General features: G+C 49.9%; 1 protein-coding gene and 1 pseudogene across 9 annotated transcripts in view; one reads left to right on the top strand and one right to left on the bottom strand.

Moving 5' to 3' along the window:
* ZC3H4 (zinc finger CCCH-type containing 4) overlaps positions 1-19,213 on the bottom strand; it is a 43,664-nt gene extending 24,451 nt beyond the window's left edge. For 3 of the 9 annotated variants that reach the window (XM_070402349.1, XM_070402357.1, XM_070402352.1), the window contains exons 1-4: positions 16,688-17,119; positions 16,400-16,556; positions 699-918; positions 312-422 (exon numbers count right to left, since the gene is read on the bottom strand). In XM_070402349.1, the coding sequence (XP_070258450.1) occupies positions 312-422; positions 699-918; positions 16,400-16,551 (483 nt within the window). In that variant the 5' untranslated portion in view covers positions 16,552-16,556; positions 16,688-17,119. The other 6 variants (XM_070402351.1, XM_070402350.1, XM_070402354.1 and 3 more) reach the window with 6 other exon arrangements.
* LOC139000184 (cytochrome c oxidase subunit 7B, mitochondrial pseudogene) lies at positions 8,481-8,722 on the top strand (annotated as a pseudogene).
* Positions 19,214-21,984: the final 2,771 nt, after the last annotated feature.

Below are 21,984 nucleotides of genomic sequence, written 5' to 3'. Positions count from 1 at the left end.
AACCAGGAGGTCACAGTTCAAATCCAGGTCAGAGCACATGCCTGGGTTGCAGGCTTGATCCCCAGAAGGGGATGTGCAGGAGGCAGCCAATCGATAATTCTCTCTCATTATTGATGATTCTATCTCTTTCACTTTCCCTTCCTCTCTAAAATCAATAAAAATACATTAAATATATATATATATATAGACAACACCTAATCTTGCAAGGTTAAAATCCATGTCAAGTGCCATGCAAGAATGCCCAGCATAGGGCAAGGTGCTCAGTAAAGCACAGTTTTACTCCATGTAGCCCCTGACCAGCAGTCACTCACCGGCACGTACGGGGGGCTGTACTCTCTGTACTTGCGGTGCCCCTTCTCGCTGGGGCTGAAATCTGAGTCATCGGAGAAGTCGGAGAAATCATCGCTGGAAGATGCGTGGCGCTGCAATGACAGGGGAAGTGGACTTAGCGATTCTGCTGCAGGCAGGTCACTCTGGCAGTCAGCCCCGGGGAAAGCACTGCTGGAATGTGCCAGAAGGGCTCTGTGCTCTCCGTGAAACACCTTACCTACGGGCATTTAGCAGCAATGGAGCATGAGCTATTGATCCAATTTGAGGAAGGAAAAAACAACACTATTAGGAGTGCTCTTTGGCCTGACGAGAGAAGCTCGGCCCCGGGGCTCTCCGCCAGGCCCAGGCCCGTGACCCTCCGGACCTACCTTGTGCTTAGATTTCCTCCTCTTTTTCGATCTTCTCTTCTCTTTCTCCCGCTCTTTCTTCCGCTTCCGTTTCAGCCTCCTGTGAGACTTTTCCTCATCAGAATCGCTGTGGTGCTTCTCCCCTTTTTCTTTCCGGCTCCTCTCAGGGCCTCCAGGGGTGTCCTGGGTCTCCTCTGCCCCGTCATCCTCCAGTTCACCTTCTTCCAACTCACCATCTTCCCTACAAACCAACCCCAAAGCCAGCATGAACACCGGTTTGAGAGGAACACAGGCCCGAGGGCTCTGGGCTGGCCAAGGCTGGCAGGAATGGAGGGCCTGACCGCTGTGAAAGAGACCTGGAATCCCTGCCAGAGGCCTTGGCGGGACCTGGGGTCCACTGCCCCCCATCCCACCCCGCCCTCCTCCTAAAGGACCGCATCTGCTCTCAGCTGTCCTGGCTAGGGCTGGGGCTGCGGCTGGGGGAGGGGACAGGGACCGCGCGGTAGGAGCAGTATTTCCCAAACTGCTCCCTAGGACTAGAATTCTAAGAAGAAAAGTGACAAGGTTCTGTGGTCAAGTTAGTTGAGGGAATCCCCACCTTGGGGAACCACAATGCTTAACGCTGTAACAGAAGTTCCCGCAAGTCCTACAGTCAAGAAACTTGTACATCTTGGCTTCAGGGCACTTCTGAGATGCACCTGACCACAGAGGCTGCTTCTCTCACGGAACACGACCAGCATCCCTCCCAGGTGCAGTGGCCTGGGGTCGCCACTGGGCCCCAGAGCTATGGATGTGCCCTGTGAGCTGAGGGTGGTAGCTGTGCACAGTGGAGAGAAGGCCATGCTTCTGATCCAGGGGTGGCCTGCAGATTCCTGGGCCCTACCCACACGCAGGCCCGAGGAAACACTAGTGAACAGGCTCTGGGGTCTGACCCACACCCTCAGCTCCATGACTCTGGACTGGAGGTAGGGGGGGATTGAGTGACTAAAAGGTGTGAGGGGAAGGGTCCCAGGCCCCAGACCCCCTGTGAGGTCCTCACATGACAGCAGTCAGAGTGCCTGCAGAGGGGTCAGCCCCCACCTGCAGCTCACCCTGTTTCCCACCTGACTTGCCTCACTTCTGGGTATCCCTTCTGGCCCCCCAGTCTAGATTTTCTAACTTTTCCACTCCCCCCAATACCACCCTACCCCTAGTTATTAAAAAAGCGCTCTCATGACATGACAGATGCTGCGAACAGGACTCTGAATGTCTAAATATCTATGGGGTATGGGGTGGGAGGGTTGGGGATAAACAGGGTTAAGAAAGGAATAGCTAGGAAAAGAATCCAGTTTTTGAGCCAAACCCACAGACACAGTACTCACAAGCACAGAAGCTGGTTTTAAAAAAATAAATAAAAATTTAAAAATGTTTCCAAAGTTCCTCATGCATGACATGGAAAAGTATGTATGAGGGCATAAAAAAATGACTTCTTTATCAATGAAACAGGACCCAAACCAAATGAAGATAACAGAGTAATGTAATGAAGAGACCCAAAAGGCTACCAAAGGGAACTAATCTGGGCAGAAAAGGCCTCGGCCGCTCAGATGGGCCCAGGGTCGGGGTGGATACAAGCTCATCAGGCAGCTGGCCCGGGAGCGCCCGGCTCTCTCAGGCTTTGCGGGGAAACAACGAACTGACGACTTCACAGACCTTCCACTGTGTCGCTCCCTTTGTCTGCCTTGGTGCTGCTCCCTAAACATCACGCCTTCAAGAGGGGCTGTGTACCCTCTCATTCCCAGTTCAGAGGGGTCAGATCAGCTTAAAACAAGTGGCCCAGCCCCACCAGATACCCCAGCAGAGTCAGGGGCAGCTCTCGAACAGAATGCTACACACAAAACCTGAATGTTTCAAAGGAAACAACACAGAGAGATGACCCATGTGCTTCTCATGTTGTTTCCCTGTAATGGGCCAGGTTGCCCTGGGCTGGCCCCACAGGAAGACGCCCAGTAAACTTTGGAGAAGGAAGCATTCCTGACAAGTGAGGCACCTTCCGGCTGGGGTGTGGCCCACAGAACGAGGGGTGGCACCAAGCAAAGCTCTCCTGGGACGAAGGCAATTCTGCTGGAATGGCCTCACCCACAGCAAAAGTGCCACTTGACTGGGGAAACTGGTTTTGGCCAGCTCACCAACCCAAGGGAGACGCTGTTATTCAACGGCATGGCCAATTCCTGCTGTCTGGAGTTGGGGAAGTCACTGGGAGGGTGGTTTCTGGAGACAAGCAGATGTGTGCCTGAGGGGAACACTGGGGCGGGCCAGGTGACCACACCTCAGGAGAAATACCGGGAGAGCCAGACAGACTAGACAGGCAGACACACAGGGAGCTGGGGAAGGCCCAGAGACAGATCGGGAGAGGTAGAGGCTGGTATCCACAAAGAAAAGCTATAAAGAGCACCCCTCCCAACACTTTAGTCTGGAAAGGAAAAAGCTGAGAGAAACACGGGATAAAGTACCCAGAATCCCAGGACAGGGATGGGGGGAACACAGTTTGAGAGGAACTGCCCAGGCTCCTAGAAGTCCAGATAAAAGACATAAAGCCCAAGACTGCCAACAGCAAAAGAGCTTTCTGGCACCAGGAGAAAGCCCGCAGAGCAGAAGGGATAGTGGGACGCCATCACCCTTTCATTTCAAACAGGAGGGAGAGTAGGTGAGGGGGGACTAGTCGAGGTCAGACAGCCGGGGTGACACGAAAAGCACCAGAACGGACTTGTTTCACGCCCCTAAGCCCACTGTCCTTCCTGCTCAGTGAGGCGGAAGGGGAGACCTCTCATCACCGCCTACTTAGTGCCACAAACATTCCTGAGCATCTTCTCTGTGCCAGGTCCTTGAGCACCTCCTTCTCTGCATTCTCCAAATAGGAAAAGATACAAATTACAAGAAATCCAGTCCACAAGGAAGCCTCTGTGATACAGGTCTCTGGCAGCTGAGCCAGGGTGGCTGGCACCTCCTGACACTCTTGCACCCGTGCCCGCTCCTGGGCAAGGACCCCGGGCACAGCAGGCGAAGGTCTTGCCCAGGGTCAGCTTAGGCCTCCATTCCTATCCTGCTGCTGCACACTGATTTAGACCAAGGCACAGGCTGCTCTACATCTGACACCTGCGGGTGAGACCACAAAAGACCACCCAAGCAACTCCAAAGCCTTTGCCATCATCAGGAATGATTGCAGAAGCAAGCCTTCCAAATGCCAAAGGACTTACCAAGACAGGTCCACGCCACAAAGACTTTCAGCCAGAGTTCTCTGCATTACCTATATTAACAGCCCCCATCATATCTGGGCTGAGAAACTACCATAGGACTTTATCACACAATGTTTTACAAAACGGGTTAGTGAATACTGGAAACTTTGTTTTCTTAGATTTGGGAGAAGCTGAAAAATAAATAGGATTTTAAAAAATCTCTGGTGATCTGTGAAGGGGAACAGGATACTGGAGGGGACACTGGGACAATCACATTCGATTGACCACTGCGCATTCTCAGTGCCATCTGGCCGCCCCATGCTCTCAAAACTCCTCAGAGCCCTAGGCAAACTTCTGTTCACCTGAGAGGATGCCCTCTGCTAACAATGGGGAGTCCCAGCTAAATGTCCTGCATGAATACGGGGTCTATTTCCTTCGGACTGTCCAACAGAAAGAAAATCAAACTAAGTGGGACAGGTAGACACCCTGAGGGCCACCGAAAGGACTGCACAGAGGCAGTCTCCACAAAACAGCAACCAGGTTTAAGCAGCGCCACTTCACAGGCTGCCAGCAAAATCCATGTCAGAGCGGGATTAAATACCGAGGGAGCACGCTTAATAGACTGTGACATAATCCCCCAAGAAAAGTGGGAGACGCCCCGCTGCGCTAATCATTTCAATCAAGCTCTCTTGAGACCAGCATGCAGGAGAAACCCTGCAGCGTTCGGCCTGGGCAGAGACCACCTTATTCCCAGAGCAATGCCCCAGGACGGCTGCAGCAGGGCCGACCTGCCGAGCCATCAGGGACAGGAAACCAGCCGGAAACCAGCCGTGCCTGCAACAGGCACCTGGGAGGCACTGGGAAAAAGTCACCACCTTGCCTAGAGTGAGATCTGCCTTTCAACTCCTAGACTAAACTTCCGGGGCATTTTAAGTTTCCATTAGCAGAGCTGGTGACAGCCAGCTCCTCCTCTCAGGTCAAAGAATATATCTGGATGCCCATTCAGCCACAGGACAGACAAGCATGTTGGGTTCAATCACATACCATGGGCTTGGCAAAGACAGTACTTTTTCTGAGTTTCAAAGTAGGCTGGCCCCACCTACCAGCCTACAGATTTGGGCATCTGGCTTTTTTTCTGCAGACCAAGTAACTCAACTAGCTCTTCCTCTTCCCCAGAGTATGCTCTTGGTATACATAACCCCAGCCTTGGTTTTCTCATCTGTAGAATGGGATAACTATAGTACCCAACTCAAGGGGTTAAAGGAGATAAGATGGACAAAGCCCTTGACATGGAGGCAGGCACAGAGTAAGTATTAGACAAACAGTAGCTACTGGTTTTAAGAACCAGCTAGCATGAATGTACCTCTGCATAGATTAACTCTCCATTACTGGCTGAATGCTCACTGGGAAGCATTTCTCTAAGGAAAAGCTACAGACAACTTCCCTTTGGGACCACTGCTAACTGCTGGCCAACAAGGTCCCAACTTCTCTTGATCCAATGCCATCCTCTCCTAACAAATCCTAGTGAAACTAACAAATGGACATCTCCCCTTTCTCAGCTCTAATCTAGGCGCTACCAGAGAGTAATAACCAAGTGGCTGACCAGGAAGGAAAGGCACAGGGAGAGCTGAGCCCTAGGGAGAAGGGACAAAGGTGCCTCACACAAAGCTTGGCAACATGGAAATTCTCTAGACAAGAGAGAGGGATGGAAGTTCAAAGGGGCTTGGGCTTGTGAATCCACTTGGCTTACAGAGAGGGGGGGGAGGGGGGAGAGAGGGGGGGGGGAGAGAGAGAGAGAGAGAGAGAGAGAGAGAGAACAACAAAGATGGAAACTCATGGGAGCAGTGGCTATTACCTGAAGATCATGAGAGCCCTTGACAAGAGACGGCTAGGTTAATGTGAAGGTCAGGGTTATGATCATTAACTGCCCAAACTCTCAACAAATTGCCTGGGTAGGCTCTGAATGACCCATTAACTAGGGACAAAATTACGAAAATTACAAGGAAGCTCTGCCTCTTCAAATGTTTAAGGAACCCCAAATCCGACCCTGTGGGACAGTCGTTTACTAGGATCGAAGGCTTCCTTTTAGAAAATTGGCTCAGGGCTCGTGCCTGAGACCTCAGAAGGCCGAGACCTTCCCTTGATTTAAGACATGAAAGAGCCCTTGGGAGGAGAACCTCACTGAGGGATTTTCAGAGGCAGGAAATTCTTGAAATAAACCTTTGGGTCTTGCACATGTTTTTCAGTGTCCTTACAACCTAGGTTCATCGACCAGAAATCAAGAGCAAATGGGCTCTGTTCCTCTCTCTCCTTCAACATTCCCAGTTGTGGTCATAACTGGCTCTGTGACATCGCACTATTTCCATGGTAACATGCTCACATCACGGATGCCCCCGGGGCTGCAAGCACAGACCAATGACAGAAGAGGAGCCCAACCACCAGCAACCCGGGTCACCAGCTCGCTGAACGCCTCACTTCAACAAGAGCAGGACAGCCTGCCCGGACCCAGACAGGAACACACCTACTGCCAAAAGTCAATGTGGGGGAAATTGGAGAAATCCGACCCCGGACTGGGTAGTTGAAATATTAATTAATGTTAATTTTGTTAGCAATGATTATGGTGAAACGAGGTAAGATCTGGGAACTGCTTTAAACTATGCAAGGGAGATGGAGGTAGGTGAGATGAACCAAAACTGGCAGGATGTATATCATCGGTCAAACTGGGTGGTGGGTATATGGTGATCTATGATACTATGTTATTTTCTCTTGATTGTTAGAAAATTTCCATAATAAAAAGCTTTAAAAGGTGCCGTAAGTAGGGACAATCTCAGCAAGGTCCTAGGAAGTTAAATTTCCAGCAGAGTCCTGGGTGGGGGGCCTCACCTCGCTGCCCTGGTTTCCTTAACTACAACACCTGCCTGGGTACCTCAGAGTCTTATAAAGTCCAGTGCCTAAACCCTACCTAATACATGACAGAATGTGGGTAAACATTTGTTGAATGAATGCCTGAATGCATTAGTGCAGCAGGAAGTATTCATTCCAAACATTCTGTAGCAGCAACTTCCATGCAGGCACCAGGCGGCTGAACTCTCTCCCCTTTACCGAGCTCGCTCTGAAACCCGTTAACAAACCTATACCACAGTGATTCATTTAGTTTGTCCAGTTTACAGAAAAGCTAACTGAGGCTCAGAGATGGGAAGAAATTTCACCCATAGGATCAAAGCAGGAAGAAGCAGAACCGGAGCCAGAATCTAGGACTTTCTAACTCCAGGCCCAGTTCTTAACTGCTACCCTTGAAACAATTAGAAATTACCTGAGGAAGAGTAATTTACTAATCAGGCCAACAACTCCTCCCCTAAATTTTATAATTGAGTTGGAAAAAATAAGACAGAAAACATCCTAAATAAAAGTGTTCCAAGAAATGCCAAAGGGAGGTACTAGTAAGACACTGGACAAGTTCCTTAGACACTCTGTTGCTCCCCTTCCAACTGTGAAGGGAAGGCGGTGGTGGGGCCCCAGGATGGATGGAATTCCTGTGGGAAGAATTCCCTGAGACCACGTGAGTCAAGTGCTTACCACCAACCTAGCCCAGAACAAATGCTTCAGAGTAAAATCTATCCCTACGCAAAGACATGAGGCCAATGTGGTCCTTGCAACCATCAAGTGCGGGGAATTGGGACATTAAAAACTCTGACCAAAGACACTGGAATAGTTAAGGGAATAAGAAGTACACAGAAAGGCCCAAGGAATCCTAGTGAAAAACCAATGGAAGCCTAACCAATGGACACAGACAACAGGGGGGTGAGGGCAAGAATGGGGGGATGGAGGGCAATGGGGGGGATAAGGACACAATATGTAATGCCTTAATCAATAAAGAAATTTTTTAAAAATGGGACTTATCCAAAGACAGACAGAAAGCAATGAGAATCCAAGGGAAAGAAATTCAAAGTCCCCTAAATGCTAGAAGGAATGCTTCACCCCCAAGTGAGTGTCCGCACTGGGGTTCATCAGAGCACACAACCCACTTAAACAGAACATTTCTGCAGAGCTTCAAACAAGCTGGCCAAGGAAAAGCCCGGCCTGCTACAAGGATCTTAGAGTCAGTGTCATAGTCTTTGCCTGAGTAGCTATTTTTCCACTCCCACTCGTTCTCTCGTTCTGAAAACAGCTCATGTGCTTGATAAAGGTCTCTCTCTGATCCAAGTTTCTCCAGACAATCAACCTCTGAAATCTGCTTCTCAGCAACAAAGAGTTTCTTAACCTTCTCACGCCAACGATGCTTCAGATTGCTTAAAGCTGGAAAGATGCTGGTTGGCGTCCAAGGACAAGCGATGTCTATCATTCCAGAGAGGAAAATCTCACCAGTTAACTTGTGAACTAGGACTTCTCCTTGTTTATAATCTTTTCAGAGGAATCAATGTGGTTTCATTCAACCAAGACAAAGTATTAACATTTTTCTATTAAAAAATACCTGGCCTATGACTTCATACACCACTAAAGAATTTCTTAGGAAGGACTGCAATTGGTTCTTTGCAAGGGTACTTGATGCGAATTTCCAACAACCCCCAGCTGCAGTTCTGACAGCTTCACGATGATTCTATTGGCCAAAAATGCACTAAGTCGTCTCCCAGTTCGAAGCATTCAGCAGATAATGGCAAGGCAGAGCCACCAGAAATGAATACCAGATTTCCATGACAAATATGGTAATGACGTGTTAGCTAGTGGAGCCACTTTCTGTACTGCTACATGGACATATACAGCCACACAAATTGGAATAGAATGGAACCTGTCCCTGTTGGCAGAGTCACCCCAAAGAAATGGAGGCATCTGTAATCATCCCAGCTGGTGTAATAATGAATTGTCTCAAAACCAACTCCTAATTGATGCCAAGTGAAAGCACTGTGTGCCATTAAAATATGGGATGATTAAAGAGATTTAGTACATTTGAAACCGTTAAAAAACTTTTTAACTGCAATTATCTGTATACAGCTATTAACTTCTGGTCACCTGTGGGCTCCTGGAGGGCTGAGAAGAAAGAGGCTGGCAGTCACTCCCAAGTTTCCTAAGCCCAGCACAGGGCCAGGTACAGACTGGGCAGGTGCTGGGAATAGATTCTAGACACACACAGCATCAATCTCAGCATCCCACACCCTCTTTGTCAATGTCATCAACACAGACACTGGGTCATGTCTCAGGCAGCAACCTGGATCACTTAAAACTCTCACGAAGTCATTGAGGGGTTGTCTTTAGTTGCAAACTCATTCACCAAGTGTTAGTGGAGCTTCCTGATAGGCCAGAGAGTGAGTAATGATAAACCATCCATGATGGGTGTTATCAAGGGAACGGATAAAAGTGGCCACCAGTGGCCCCTCCACCCCAGGGATCCGGCCCGCCTCTGTTGCCGAGGCTGCGGTTCCCAGGTTGTTTTGGTGTCCTGAGCAATGGCAGGGCCTGGAATCCCAAGAAAACCTAAGCCCTGGTGTCTGCTAGGAAAATGAGGAGGGCAATTCTCCAAGCCACCTGCAACAGACATTTAGCCAAGTGACACGCGTCTGGGCCCAGCTCCCTTGGGTCAGGCTATGTGGGAATGTTAGCTGCGATCCACTTCTACACTGGGCCTCAAGAGTCTCCAGTTACTTCTAATGAATGAAAATCCCTTCAATTTAAAGGCTCGAAAGCCCAGGCCTGGGTGTCTACATCCATTGGGAGGAGTGGAACGTGGATTCGGGAACCACAGGAGGTCCCAGAAGGGCAGTAGCACACCCCATTGTCTCTGGGGCCAATTTTAAAGGCAATACCTATATTCCTTCCCATTCTTTTCCACCACCTCCACCACCACAACAAAAGTGAGGACCACAGCTGCTGTGCAGATGTACCAGGCACTAGGCACATTATACCAGCACAGGGGCCAGAGATTAAATAAATACTTTAGGTTTGGCAGTTTCTGTCCCAACTACTCAATTCTGCTGTTTAGCACAAAAGCAGACACAGAAGATAGAAACGAATAGGTGTAGCTGTGTTCCAATAAAACTTTCCTTACAACAGGGTGGGTGGGCTGGCTTTGGCCAGAGAGCCACAGTTTGCCCCATCCTATTCTATGTGCAGTGGTTCTCAAACCTTGACTTTGACCCACATCTCCTCTACATTTCTCTCAAAAGTTTCACGAAGTCACCTTGAACCTTTGCTGTACTCTGCTTTTTCTACCCTCTTCCACTTCATTTTTCAAAAGTAGGAGACAAATCAACAAATGGACATCACATCCCACTGATGGCTGCATGCTGCAGTTGGAAAAATACCATACAAGATCCAGGACAGCATATTCGGTACAGAGCTCAGTACAGGCTGCAGGGTTCTAACTCTGCCCCCACACCCACTAGCTCTGTGACCTTGGACAAGTGACTTCAGCTCTGTTTCAGTTTCTCAGCAGACAGCTGACGTGGCCAATGCAGACACACTCAGAGGGCCCCCGGCAGGACATGAGGATCTTCACGTGACAGTTCGGCACTGTCACACCTTTGGGAGGGCCAGGAAACTGACAGACTGAGGAGTCTCTTCCCGTCTGGGTCCCACATTCCCGGCCTTTCACCAGTTCCCACCCTCCCTCCACCAGAAGAGGATGGCGTGAGCAGGCAGCAGCCATGCTGTATTTGGCTTTATGGCCTTGGGAGTTTCTGGGACAAGGGAACCAGGTGCTGAGCTTGCTGCTGAGTCAAGGTTTCTCTGATGGACCTGCCCGTGACCTAGCCACATAGTGTCTGACCTTACAACTCATTTCTAAGGCATTTACCTTGAAGCTGGGTACTGGGAGCTACAGAAATAGCAGCCACTCCTTACTGTGGCCAGAAGCCGCAGAAGGTAGGTCAGGCACGGCAAGGAAATATGAGGCCTGTTAAAGGCAGTACCAACCTCCGCCCAACTCTAAATAAAGTCCAAAGGAGAGAAGAGCTCCTTGCACCTGCCAAAAACTTCTCTGCTCCAAGAAAAGCACGGGACAAGCCTGGCTGCAGAATGGACGAACAAAACCTTAACTGACTCAGCCGAGTGACCGTGGGGTGGACGAATCCGAGAGCTGGGACAGTCCTGGCTCGTTTCTCTAAGAGGCCCTGGAGAGGGTAAAGGACTTGCTCAAGGTGATGTGACTTCCTAGCTGTGGGGGAGGCGCTAGAGGCCTACCAAGGTTGTAGCAGACTCAGATCCTAACAGCAAAGGATGAACACAGGAAGGTAGTCAGCATAAGCTTAAGACAGCATGACTGTTCTAGCATCTGCAATAAGGACATGATGCAAGCCAGAAATGCCCTAAGATGGCTCCCACTTAGTTTCAACCCCGATCAGCTCCTTGCAATGGAATAAGCTGACCAGAAACCTACAAAGAGGAAGACAAGACTTCCCTCAAGAACACAGATGTTATTCTGACTTCTGTTTACCCACCGGCCTGCAAATTCTATTGACAATTTTTCTCTAGTAGGGACAGCAGGGAGACAAAGAAACCAAGACTCACTGAATGCCAGGCATTGCCTGGGTGTCCTGCATATGCCCATTTGACTGACCCGAGAAGTGGGCGTTATCTGTGCCCACCATACACTGCAGGCAGGGCTTATCTGCCTCCAAAGCCCACACTGTTCTTTCATATCCTGCTGCCCCTCGATGTTTGGAAGATGTCACCGCTTGCCTTACAAATAAGAGAGCTGAGTCACCAACAGACACATATGAAATGACAAAAAAAAACACACAAGATCCTCTATCCAGAGCAATTTGGCCAAGAGAAGGCCAAATAACCTCTGTTCTGCTAAAAAATTATTCCAGCAGCAGGATGTGACTACGTTCATCTTGCCATCAACTGAATCAGAAATGTATTTAAAAACAGCCCATGTAACCTCATCTCGTTACTAAATGGGAAAAACAACAACACACCGCAGTCGTCAAAACGGCATCTTTGTGAACTACCAAAAGCAAAACAGGTCTGCAGCGAAGACTAGGCCGACATTTAGAAACCCAAATCCATGAAACCTGGCTCCCCCGACGTCTTACCTTAATTTATCCAAATGAACCTCATATGCAGCCCAGACAATGAGGCAGCTTTTCCGCTTCTTTCCATTAGGTTTTAATTATGAAACCAGCCTCAAACCACTCATTCTGACAGGATCCCCTCCACCTACAAGCAGACGGCTGCTACGGGTCCTTGAATCAGCTTATTAAATACCAACTGCCAGAAATCTCAGAATCCATCCTTTTCTCTCCCTCTTAGGTCAGAAACGTTGCCACGGTACACGCAAATGCCTTGCTCGTTTAGAAACTTAGCGATTTCATTATTTGCTCTGAATTATTTTCTGTCACTCTACCTCCTAACCTGGGTCAGAACCACTCCCTCTGGTCCGAGAAGGTATCCACAGGCACCAGAATTAGGTTGTCTGGAATAGGGTATTCACAGAGGCCTGGCAATAGTTTCAAGTAGCAATTTTCACCATCGACGTATTGACTGCATCTGGATCTGGCCTATACAAGATGGTTCTGGGACGCAACAGCCACAAAAATGTTAACGGAATAAGGCAACCCTGAGACATCCATTTCCCTTCTAGCAGCAAAGGGAAAAGATCTAAGAGAAAGCAGCAGAGGTCGAGACATTATTAAAGATAAACCGGCCCAATACAGAAATTGTCCCTGTTCAACTGGACAGGAGCAAACAAATTCAGAGTCAACCATTCATCTCTAACTTGCCAGGTACGCAACACCTGGGAAAGCCTTCATTTCCCCAGGTGCCAAGTTTTCCCTGGGGAACAGCCTTCCTGGCGAAGGAAAGGCCAAATTTGTGGCTTCAGAAAGTAGCTCTATGTAAAAACAAAATGCTGGCTTCTCAAGATCAAAAAATTCAATGAAACCCTATCTGGGAGACAGGACAGAATGTGAAATAGAAAGCCCTTTTGGGGGGAATCCTATTATTTTCTTTTGAAGAGCAAATTTGAGGGGAATAAGAAAAATAGGGGCTTTAAGGACCAGAATATCCATGTTTTCCTGGTCACAATGATTTTTATCCTACTGGGAGATTTTTAACTGCTTTCGGAGTAAACCTCTCCCCAGAGAATACAAAATTTTACAAGTGTATGAGAGTTGCCGTTAAATCAGGTATTCTGAGTGACACCCTTTTCTTTTTCTTTTTTTTTTGCAACATCCATTAATTTGAATTTTAACTAATACCGGTACATCAGTTTTGGGAAGAAAAAAGGCAGTAGTACTGTGACATTTCAAAAACAAAGGCTACCCAAACAGTCTGGCATAATTACTGGGGTTTCTTGGGTTTGATACATGAGATTCCTTTGAGAATGTAAAAACAACAAACCCTTGTGTGGATATGCCTGAGCGCTTTTTAAATGTTTAGGGAAATGTTTTTAAATGCGATATAGGATTGCTCAACTTCTGAGAAAAGAAATCCTATTTCCTTAACATTTCAAAGTAAAGTTACATTAGCATCCCTCCGAAACTTAGTAGCTCCTGAACCCTGGAAGGTTCATCGATAGCACCGGGTTTCTGCACTTGGCTCCTGGAGGAGGAATTTCACAAAGGAGGGGAAACTTTAAATGCAATTCATTTTCGGCCGACCTTGCGCCCTGGAGAGTGTGTTCAGTTTGTGCTTCAGACATCTTTTTTTTTTTTTTTTTTTTTTTTTTGCAGGACACTGTACTGTGTGGACATTTCTTTCTCCCACAATAGACTTTACACACCTAAGGTCATCACTTCCCAGCGGTTAGGTTGTGAACACAATGCGAGGAAGAACAAGTGGCCCACGGAATTTGCAATTTACAGGTTTCCTCATCTGAAGGCGGTGAACTTTCTCTTCTCCCAAGAACGGAAAAAAAGGAAACCTGATCTTTGGGAGTGGAAGAGGGCTGTGTGTGCAAAAGCTTTCTCGACCCAAGTATGTCGGGGACCAAAAGTGGACAGGAGGGAAAAGAGAACTTCAACGTGTTTTGTCTTTTAACGGGAGAACTTATGCTTGTAAAACACATCAGAAGTACAGTGTTTGGTTCTGCAAGTCATTTCTGTCGCGGTTTGTTCCTTGTACATGTAGAGACGGGGGACTGGGGCTGAGGGAAGCGTTCTCTCCACCATGACTGGGCGTGTAACACGTTTGCATCAACTTTTCACGATCAGGCATGTGCTTTCGAACAAAGAACAGTGGAGACAAGGAGGGGAGACTGGGTATTGACACTTTACAGATTTGGTGCTTCAACAGTACTTTACAAATGACTTGCTTAATTTCAACGTCCATCACCATAAGAGACATTGGAGTAAAATGAGAAAATGGGGTCTACTTGAACCACAATCTTTTGGGGGGGACGTGGGGCAAAGGGGAGGGAGAGCATTAACTTGAATGCAGGTATCATAAACCAGATTCAGTAACTTTGTCTCCTACAAATGGACTTGAAGTATCCACTTTCTTCAAAGATGAGGGCTGGAGACAAAGCAATGAAGTGAAATGACAAGAAGGTATACCATACCAAGGGCTTGGAAACATACATAGGGGCCTTTTACTTAGGTTTTTGTCATGTTACAGTAGCACTTTTTTTTTTCTTCTTTTTTTAGAAAACTGTGTACGTCATATTTTTAAAAATTAAACATCGAAAGGATGTGCAACTATAAAAGGGCTCAACCGGGCTAGAATCCTGATTTGAACATACCAATTCACTCTCTCAAGCATCACTTTGATCTAAAGGCGAGGAGGAAGGCAGGCAGGAGAGGGACGGAAAAAGAGGGAGATAATTGAATTACTCAATAAAAGAGGCTACTTACCATCCCAACCCATTGTAAGACATACACTTCTGACATAAGAGAACTCCTGAGAGGTCGAGTAAAGCGTGTGAGCACCTCTGAGTAATGCACCTGCACCCCGCGAGGGGGGCCCCCCGGAAGCCCAGCGCGGGCTGAGCTGAGCGGAACAGACCTTTGCTAATCTATTTCCTGGAACTGGAGTCAGGCTGCGATGGGCTGCGGTTCCCAGGACGATACATTTAATTAGAACAAAACAGAACAAAACCAAAAAACAAAACCAAAAAAAAAAAAAAAAAAAACATGGTTGTAAAAGCTCACCAAACTGCTGCACTTGTGTCTCTGAATGTGGGTGGCATTTCTTTTAAAAGGCAAAGTGTGGTCTGTGAAGGAGAAAGGGGGGGTGGGGGGGTGGGAGTGGGGGGCAGGGAAGCCCTCGCTGAGACCCCTGCCTGCGGGAGGGGGGGGGGGGGTAGGGTGCCCGCGGGCCCGGCCGGGCAGCGCCTGCACAGCATCTGCCAGGGCGCCTCTTCCCTCCCACCCCCCCCCCGCACCCCCAGACTCGCTGCAGCCCTCCTTCCATCTCCAACCCACTCTCTACCCCGCTCCCCACCCTGCGCTGGGGCGGGGGGTCCGGGGCGCCGGCCTCGCCCCGGGGCGCGCGGCGCTGGCCCGGGGTCCCCCTCCAGGGAAGGGCGCGGGGCGAGCCCCCTTCGCACTCAACACACGGGAGGGGGGCGCCCCCTTCGCCCCGAGCCACGGCCCCGGGGACCCTCCTTTCGGCTCCCGGAAGGGAGGGCGCCGCTTTTCAGCCCCAAAGAAGGAGAGAACCCCGGAGAGCAAGAGGGGGCCGACTTCCTCTTCCCCTCCAAGGCAGGGAAGCCAAACCTCTCCCACTGCCCCCCAAAAAGCCCGCATCACCTACCTAAAAAAGAGGAAAAAAAGGCGAGAGGAGCCCTCCCTTTAGAGAAAAAACATGGGGCAGGGTCTTCTTCCCCCCAAAACGGACAGGGACTTCCATCCAAGGGGCTAGAGGTCCCCCCACCTTTTTTGCCCTCCAGGGAACACCTAGGAAACACCTCCCGCCAAAAAGGGGGAAAAAACAGTGCAAGGGGCCCCCCATGTCAGGACCCCCAGGAGGAGGGTGGGAAAGGGACTGGACGAACCCCCACTTTCTGCCTCCTACGAACGCTAAGCTACCTCTCCAAGCAGGACGGGGCGCGCCTCCCCCGGGAGAAAGGATACCGCCGGGGGCTGGGGGGCCCCCAACTCCACACCCCTCCGCGCGGGGCTGCGGCTCGAGGTCTCCCCCGAAAGAGGGTCCGGGGGGCCCCTCCCCCATCCCCTTCCCTGAAGCCAGGCGGCCGGCAGGCGGGCCCGGGGCTGCCAGCTCCGGGCGCAAGGGCAGCCCGGACCCCCCGTGGGCCTCCGGCGCCCCCTCCCCGGGAAGGGCGGGCGCGAGGGGTCCGGGGGGCGCCTCCTCACCTTCCCCTCAGCATGGCGCCCAAAAAAGACAGAGCGAGAGCGAGGGAGAGCGGGCGAACGCCGCGAGGGGGGGGACACGCATGAGGCCGGGAGAGAAAGCAAGCGAGAAAGAGCGAGCGAGCGAGAGACACCCACCGACCCCGCCCTTCCTCCTCCTCCTCCTCCTCCTCCGCGGCCCGGCCCAACATGGCGGCCGCCCCCCTTCCTCCTCCTCCTCCTCCTCCCCCCGGGGACGCTGCCCCGGCCGGGCCGGGGGCCTGACCTGTCGTCAGGGAGCGGGAGGCGGTGGAGGAGGTGCGGGGCGGCCGGGCAGGCGTCGGGGGAACACGGAGGAGGCGAAGGCGTTGATGGCGGCGATGGCGGCGGCGGCGATTCTGATGGCGGCGGCGGGGGGGTCCCGGGCGCGGCCTCCATCGTTCCTTTGGGGGGAGGGGGTGTTAATGCACGAAAAAGGACTGCTTGGGCTTGGGCGTGGCGGGAGGGGGCACACTTCAGCTCTGCGGGCTCCTGACGGGAACGGGGATAGTATTTTTTTCGATTTCGGAATCACCTCTGCGCCGACCTCCGCGTCAGCCGCGCGGCCTAGGCCTCGGCGGGCCGCTCGCCGCCTGCTTTCTCCGCAGTCCGTCCCCGGGGTCACTCGCTCACGGGCGCTGGGCCCTCATCTGGGCGAGACGCCCCCCCCCCCCGCGCCCCCCAACACACACACACACACACACCCCCGCGGGCCCGGGAGTGGGACCCCGGAGTACAAGGAGACTGGTGGGTGGTTGGGTGTAATTAGCGCGGGCCGCGCGCGATTGAGCAAGCGAGGGGGAAGGGGGGAAGAGGAGAGCGAGCGAGGGGGGGTTAAGAAGAGAAGGGGTTTTAGGGAGAAGAGAAACGGGCCGCGGAGACGGGCCGACTGTCTGTCTGTCTGTCTGCCCGCCCTCGGTGCCCCGGCTGTCCGGCCCCCGCCGCAGTCAGAAATTCACACAAAATGGCGGCGTGGCCGGGACAGACTGGGCGGCTGAGGCGGGAGGAAGGGCGAGGTGGGAGGGGGAACTGAGAGGCGGAGGCCGCATCACGTGGCGGAGAGGGGGGCGGTACAGGCCACTTTCCCGAAAGGGCGGCGGAAAGAGCCGAGAGGCCGAGGGAAGGCGGAAAGAGCCGAAAGGAGCTGAGCGGGAGACGGGGAGAGGCGGAAAGTGTCGAAGATGATTATTGGGGTGGGGCTAGAGGTAAAAATGGGAGGTCCCTGAGAGCCGGAAATAGCCGAAGCGGATCGGGACTGGGAAACAAGGAACTGAGGCGATCCGGAAAGAGCCGAAGGCAGCGTCGGGGTGGGTGGCAGGAGACGGAAACAGCCGAAAGAGGCGGTGCGCGGGTAATGAGATTTAGAAGGAAGGAGCTGAAGGGATGGCTAGGGAGGCGATTAATTAAGAGAGTAAACGATTTCTGAGTAATTCGCCCGAGAAGCAGCAGGAAGAACCGAAAATTGCTAGCTTGAGGGAAAGCGGGAAGAGTAGAAAGTTTTAGGTGGGAGGATGGGAGGGGAGAAAATCGGGCTACGGAGAGGAAAAAAATAACCTAAAGCCGGAGGTCGGGTGCTGGAGTTGTAGGTTTCCGGAGAATGGGAAGATGGAGCCAGGCAAGCCGGGAGATGATGTCATTAGGGACCTCGGTCAATGACGTCATCCCTGGGCGGTGCAAGAGGGGCGGGCTTTGGTGGAGTTTTACAACCTAATTAGTAGATAGAAGGCTCTCAAATGCTGGACTTGGAAGTACTAAACGGATTCGGAACAGTATAACGTAAAATTCTTTAACCCTCATAACTATACTCAGGATAGATAATATTATTCCCATTTAATGGATACAGACTGAACCTGGCTCAAGGTTATAGGATTAGGCATAAGCATCACAATTTTTTTTTTAAATCAGCGCTGGCATTCCATTGCCTCTTACGGGCTTACAGGTAGTCTATGGACTTCTGGTAAACAATAGGAAGCATACACCCTGGGGATTTATAGAAAGCCAAGACCTCTTGTTCTGAGAATTAGCTCTTGGATTATGCGTGGATTCTATGAAGACTGGATGACGGGCCACAATCCCAGGTGATGATGCACTATGGGACACACCAAGTGATGAAGGGGGCAGACCCAGCTTCAATTCATCACCATGTGGAAATGGTATTTGAGACTGAACTCAGGCAGGCACTGTGGATAAGGTCCACATATCCAGTGTCCCACTTCCCAACCACTGGTGGTAGATTGATTACAATGGATCCTTTTCATGGGAAAGGTCACCAATTCACCTTCATTAAAATAATACTTTGTTGGGAATCGGTGTTATTCCCACCCCCCTGCCCTATTTCTGCCAGTAATTACATCCCTGGACTTAACTATTTTCATGGTATAACTTTTTAAAAGTTAAAAAATGTGCCCTTCACACAAAAACATGGTTAGCATGCATCAATGATGTTATTTCCATTAGTGAGAGAACCAGCAGAAAAATAAAGCTTGTTCACGGGAGGACCTTGAGGAATGAGTATGTATAGACTGGGGAAAAGAATGCAGGAGTTAGGTTGGAAAGTTTGATACAAAACTGGTTAATGTCCTTCAAGGTTGTGTTTTCTGCCAGACAAAAATCATTTGAAACTTGAAAATCTCCCATAACTCTACCAAATCTAAATCCTAATCAACAATTAAATGGTAAGTCAAAGTAACGTCTAGAACTGCAGTTCTCAACCTGTGGGTCGCGACCCCTTTGAGGGCCGAACGACCCTTTCACAGGGGTCACCTAAGACCATCGGAAAACACATTTATAATTACATATTGTTTTTGCGATTAATCATTATGCTTTAATTACGTTCAATTTGTAACAATGAAATTGGGGGTCACCACAACATGAGGAACTGTATTAAAGGGTCGTGGCATTAGGAAGGTTGAGAACCACTGGTCTAGAATGTCAGAAGGACTTGGTATTATCAAAGCATTGAAGAAATCTTGCCTAATGGGATTTGCTGGTCTTTTCATTTTCCTCATTACCTAAAAGCAGGTGGCCCTCCAGAATTGTAGGATTGCCTGTTGAAACTTTAGAGATGTTGCCCTCTGGAAACCACATCTTGAAAAGGATAGGGTGCTGTCCTCATAGATGTAGTCTATGGTCTCAATCAGTGTTGTTGGGTCCATAACTAGAATACATGGGGTTCAGAAATCATAGAAAGCATAGAATGGCAACTTTTACAATTATCCATAATGACCCATTTACAGTATTTTTCCTTTCTATTCCCATAACCCTCCTCTACTAGCTCTTGGTGTGTTAAAGAAACCTTTTTTGGACAATTTAGTTATGAGCCAACATTTTATTATAATCATGCATGCAAAAAAGAAAAGGTCTCTCTCATAGGCTAATTAAAAGATTCCCTTTTATCTGGCAGGTGTCGCTCAGTGGTTGAGCGTTGGCCTATGCACCAAAAAGTCAATGGTTTAATTCCCTGTCAGGGCACATGCCTGGGTTTCAGACTCAATCCCCAGTAGGGGGTGTGTAGAAGGCAGCCAAATCGATGTTTTCCTCGCATCCATGTTTCTATCTCTCTCTCCCTTCTTTTCTCTCTAAAAATAAATAAAAACATTAAAAAAGAAAAAGATTTCCTCTTACTCTGGCTAGGTAGCTCAGTTGCTTGGAGCATCATCCTACATACCAAAAGTCTGCAGATTCAATTCACAGTTTAAAAAAAAAGAAGAGCCGAAACCGGTTTGGCTCAGTGGATAGAGCGTCGGCCTGCGGACTGAAAGGTCCCAGGTTCGATTCCGGTCAAGGGCATGTACCTGGGTTGCAGGCACATCCCCAGTAGGAGATGTGCAGGAGGCAGCTGATCGATGTTTCTCTCTCATCTATGTTTCTAACTCTCTCTCTCCCTTCCTCTCTGTAAAAAATCAATAAAATATATTTTAAAAAAAATAAAAAAAGAAGGGTCTTGGCCAGTTGCTCAGTGGTTAGAGCTTTGGCCCATGGAACAAAGGGTCAAGGGTTTGATTCCCAGTCAAGGTTCAATCCCCAGCCCCAGTGGGGGCACCAGCAGAAGGAAACCAATCAATGTGTCTATCTCAAGAAAAAATTTCCAAGATGTCTTATCCTATATAATAAAAAGCTAATATGCAAATCGACCGAACAGTGGAACGACTGGTCGCTATGATGCGCACTGACCACCAGGGGGCAGATGCTCAATGCAGGAGCTGCCCCCTGGTGGTCAGTGTGCTCCCACAGGGGAAGCGCCACTCAGCCAGAAGCCAAGCTCATGGCTGGTGAGCACAGCAGCCCTAAGGACCCCTCGGGGGACCCCGGACTGCAAGAGGACACAGGCCGGGCTGAGGGACACCCCCCTCCCCCCCCTAGTGCGTGAATGTCCTGCACCGAGCCTCTAGTATTAAAATAAGCAGGCCAGAGGATGGAAGGAAGAGATAAGAGGGTTAATCAGCTAACAACTACAGGGCAAAACCAACACAAGACTGCTTCTATTCGCAAATGTACGGTGAAATTTTGAATTAACTTCCAGGGGGCTATTTCCAAGTTTATTTAGAATAGCCAAGGCTGGTATCTGCCAGTTGGAGAATTGCCTGGTACGGGAGGAAAGTGACCAGAGCAGAGATGAAACACGGAAATTCCCTTAGAACCACTTTGGAAAATAGCCTGGCCACATAAACTACAGCTGAACATATATCTACACCAGTGGTTCTCAACCTTCTGGCCCTTTAAATACAGTTCCTCATGTTGTGACCCAAACATCAAATTATTTTCGTTGCTACTTCATAACTGTAATGTTGCTACTGTTATGAATCATAATGTAAATATCTGATATGCAGGATGGTCTTAGGCGACCCCTGTGAAAGGGTCGTTCGACCACCAAAGGGGTCGTGACCCACAGGTTGAGAACCGCTGATCTACACTGATTCAACAATTCCACCCCAAATGCATACCTAACAGAAATGCATATGAAGACATGATAAGAATATAATATATATACATATATTCTCATCATTGATGTTTCTCTTTCTCCCTCTCCCTTCCTCTCTGAAATCAGTTATATATATAGAGAGAATCATTGATCAGCTACCTCCTGCACGCCCCCTAACTGTGGATCGAGCCTGCAATCCAGGCATGTGCCCTTGACCAGAATCGAACCCGGGACCCTCGAGTCTGTAGGCCGATGCTCTATTCACTGAGCCATACCAGTTAGGGCAAGAATGTTCTTTTTAAAAAATATATTTTTTTATTGATTTTAGAGAGGAGAGAGAGAGAGAGAAACATCAATGATGAGAATCATTGATCGGCTGCCTCCTGCATGCCCCTTCTAGGGATCAAGCTCACATCCTGGGCATGTGCCCTTGGCTGGAATTCGAACCCGGGGCCCTTCAGTCTGCAGGCCGATGCTCTCTTCACTGAGCCAAACTGGCTAGGGCCGTGGGCGGCAAACCGCGGCTCGTGAGCCACATGCAGCTCTTTGGCCCCTTGAGTATGGCTCTTCCACAAAATACTGGCTCTTCCACAAAATACTGACTTCTGCGCATGGGCCACGAAGTTTCAATCGCTCTGTACATGCGCGCCTGCACGTGGTATTTTGTGGAAGAGCCACACTCAAGGGGCCAAAGAGACACATGTGGCTCGAGAGCCACGGTTTTCCGAGCCGCAGTTTGCCGACCACTGGCTAGGGCGACAATGATGTTCTTAGCAGCACTATTTAAAATAGCCCTTGCCCTGGCCGGTTTGGCTCAGCGGATAGAGCGTCGGCCTGTGGACTGAAGGGTCCCAGGTTCGATTCCGGTCAAGGGCATGTACCTTGGTTGCGGGCACATCCCCAGTGGGGAG

The sequence above is a fragment of the Myotis yumanensis genome, unplaced genomic scaffold, assembly GCF_028538775.1.
Source record: "Myotis yumanensis isolate MYYU_CA2020_CCGP unplaced genomic scaffold, mMyoYum1.0.hap1 SCAF_23, whole genome shotgun sequence".
NCBI lineage: Eukaryota > Metazoa > Chordata > Mammalia > Chiroptera > Vespertilionidae > Myotis > Myotis yumanensis.
Note: the sequence above shows the minus strand (reverse complement) of the source record. Positions and strands in the feature narration are given on the sequence as shown.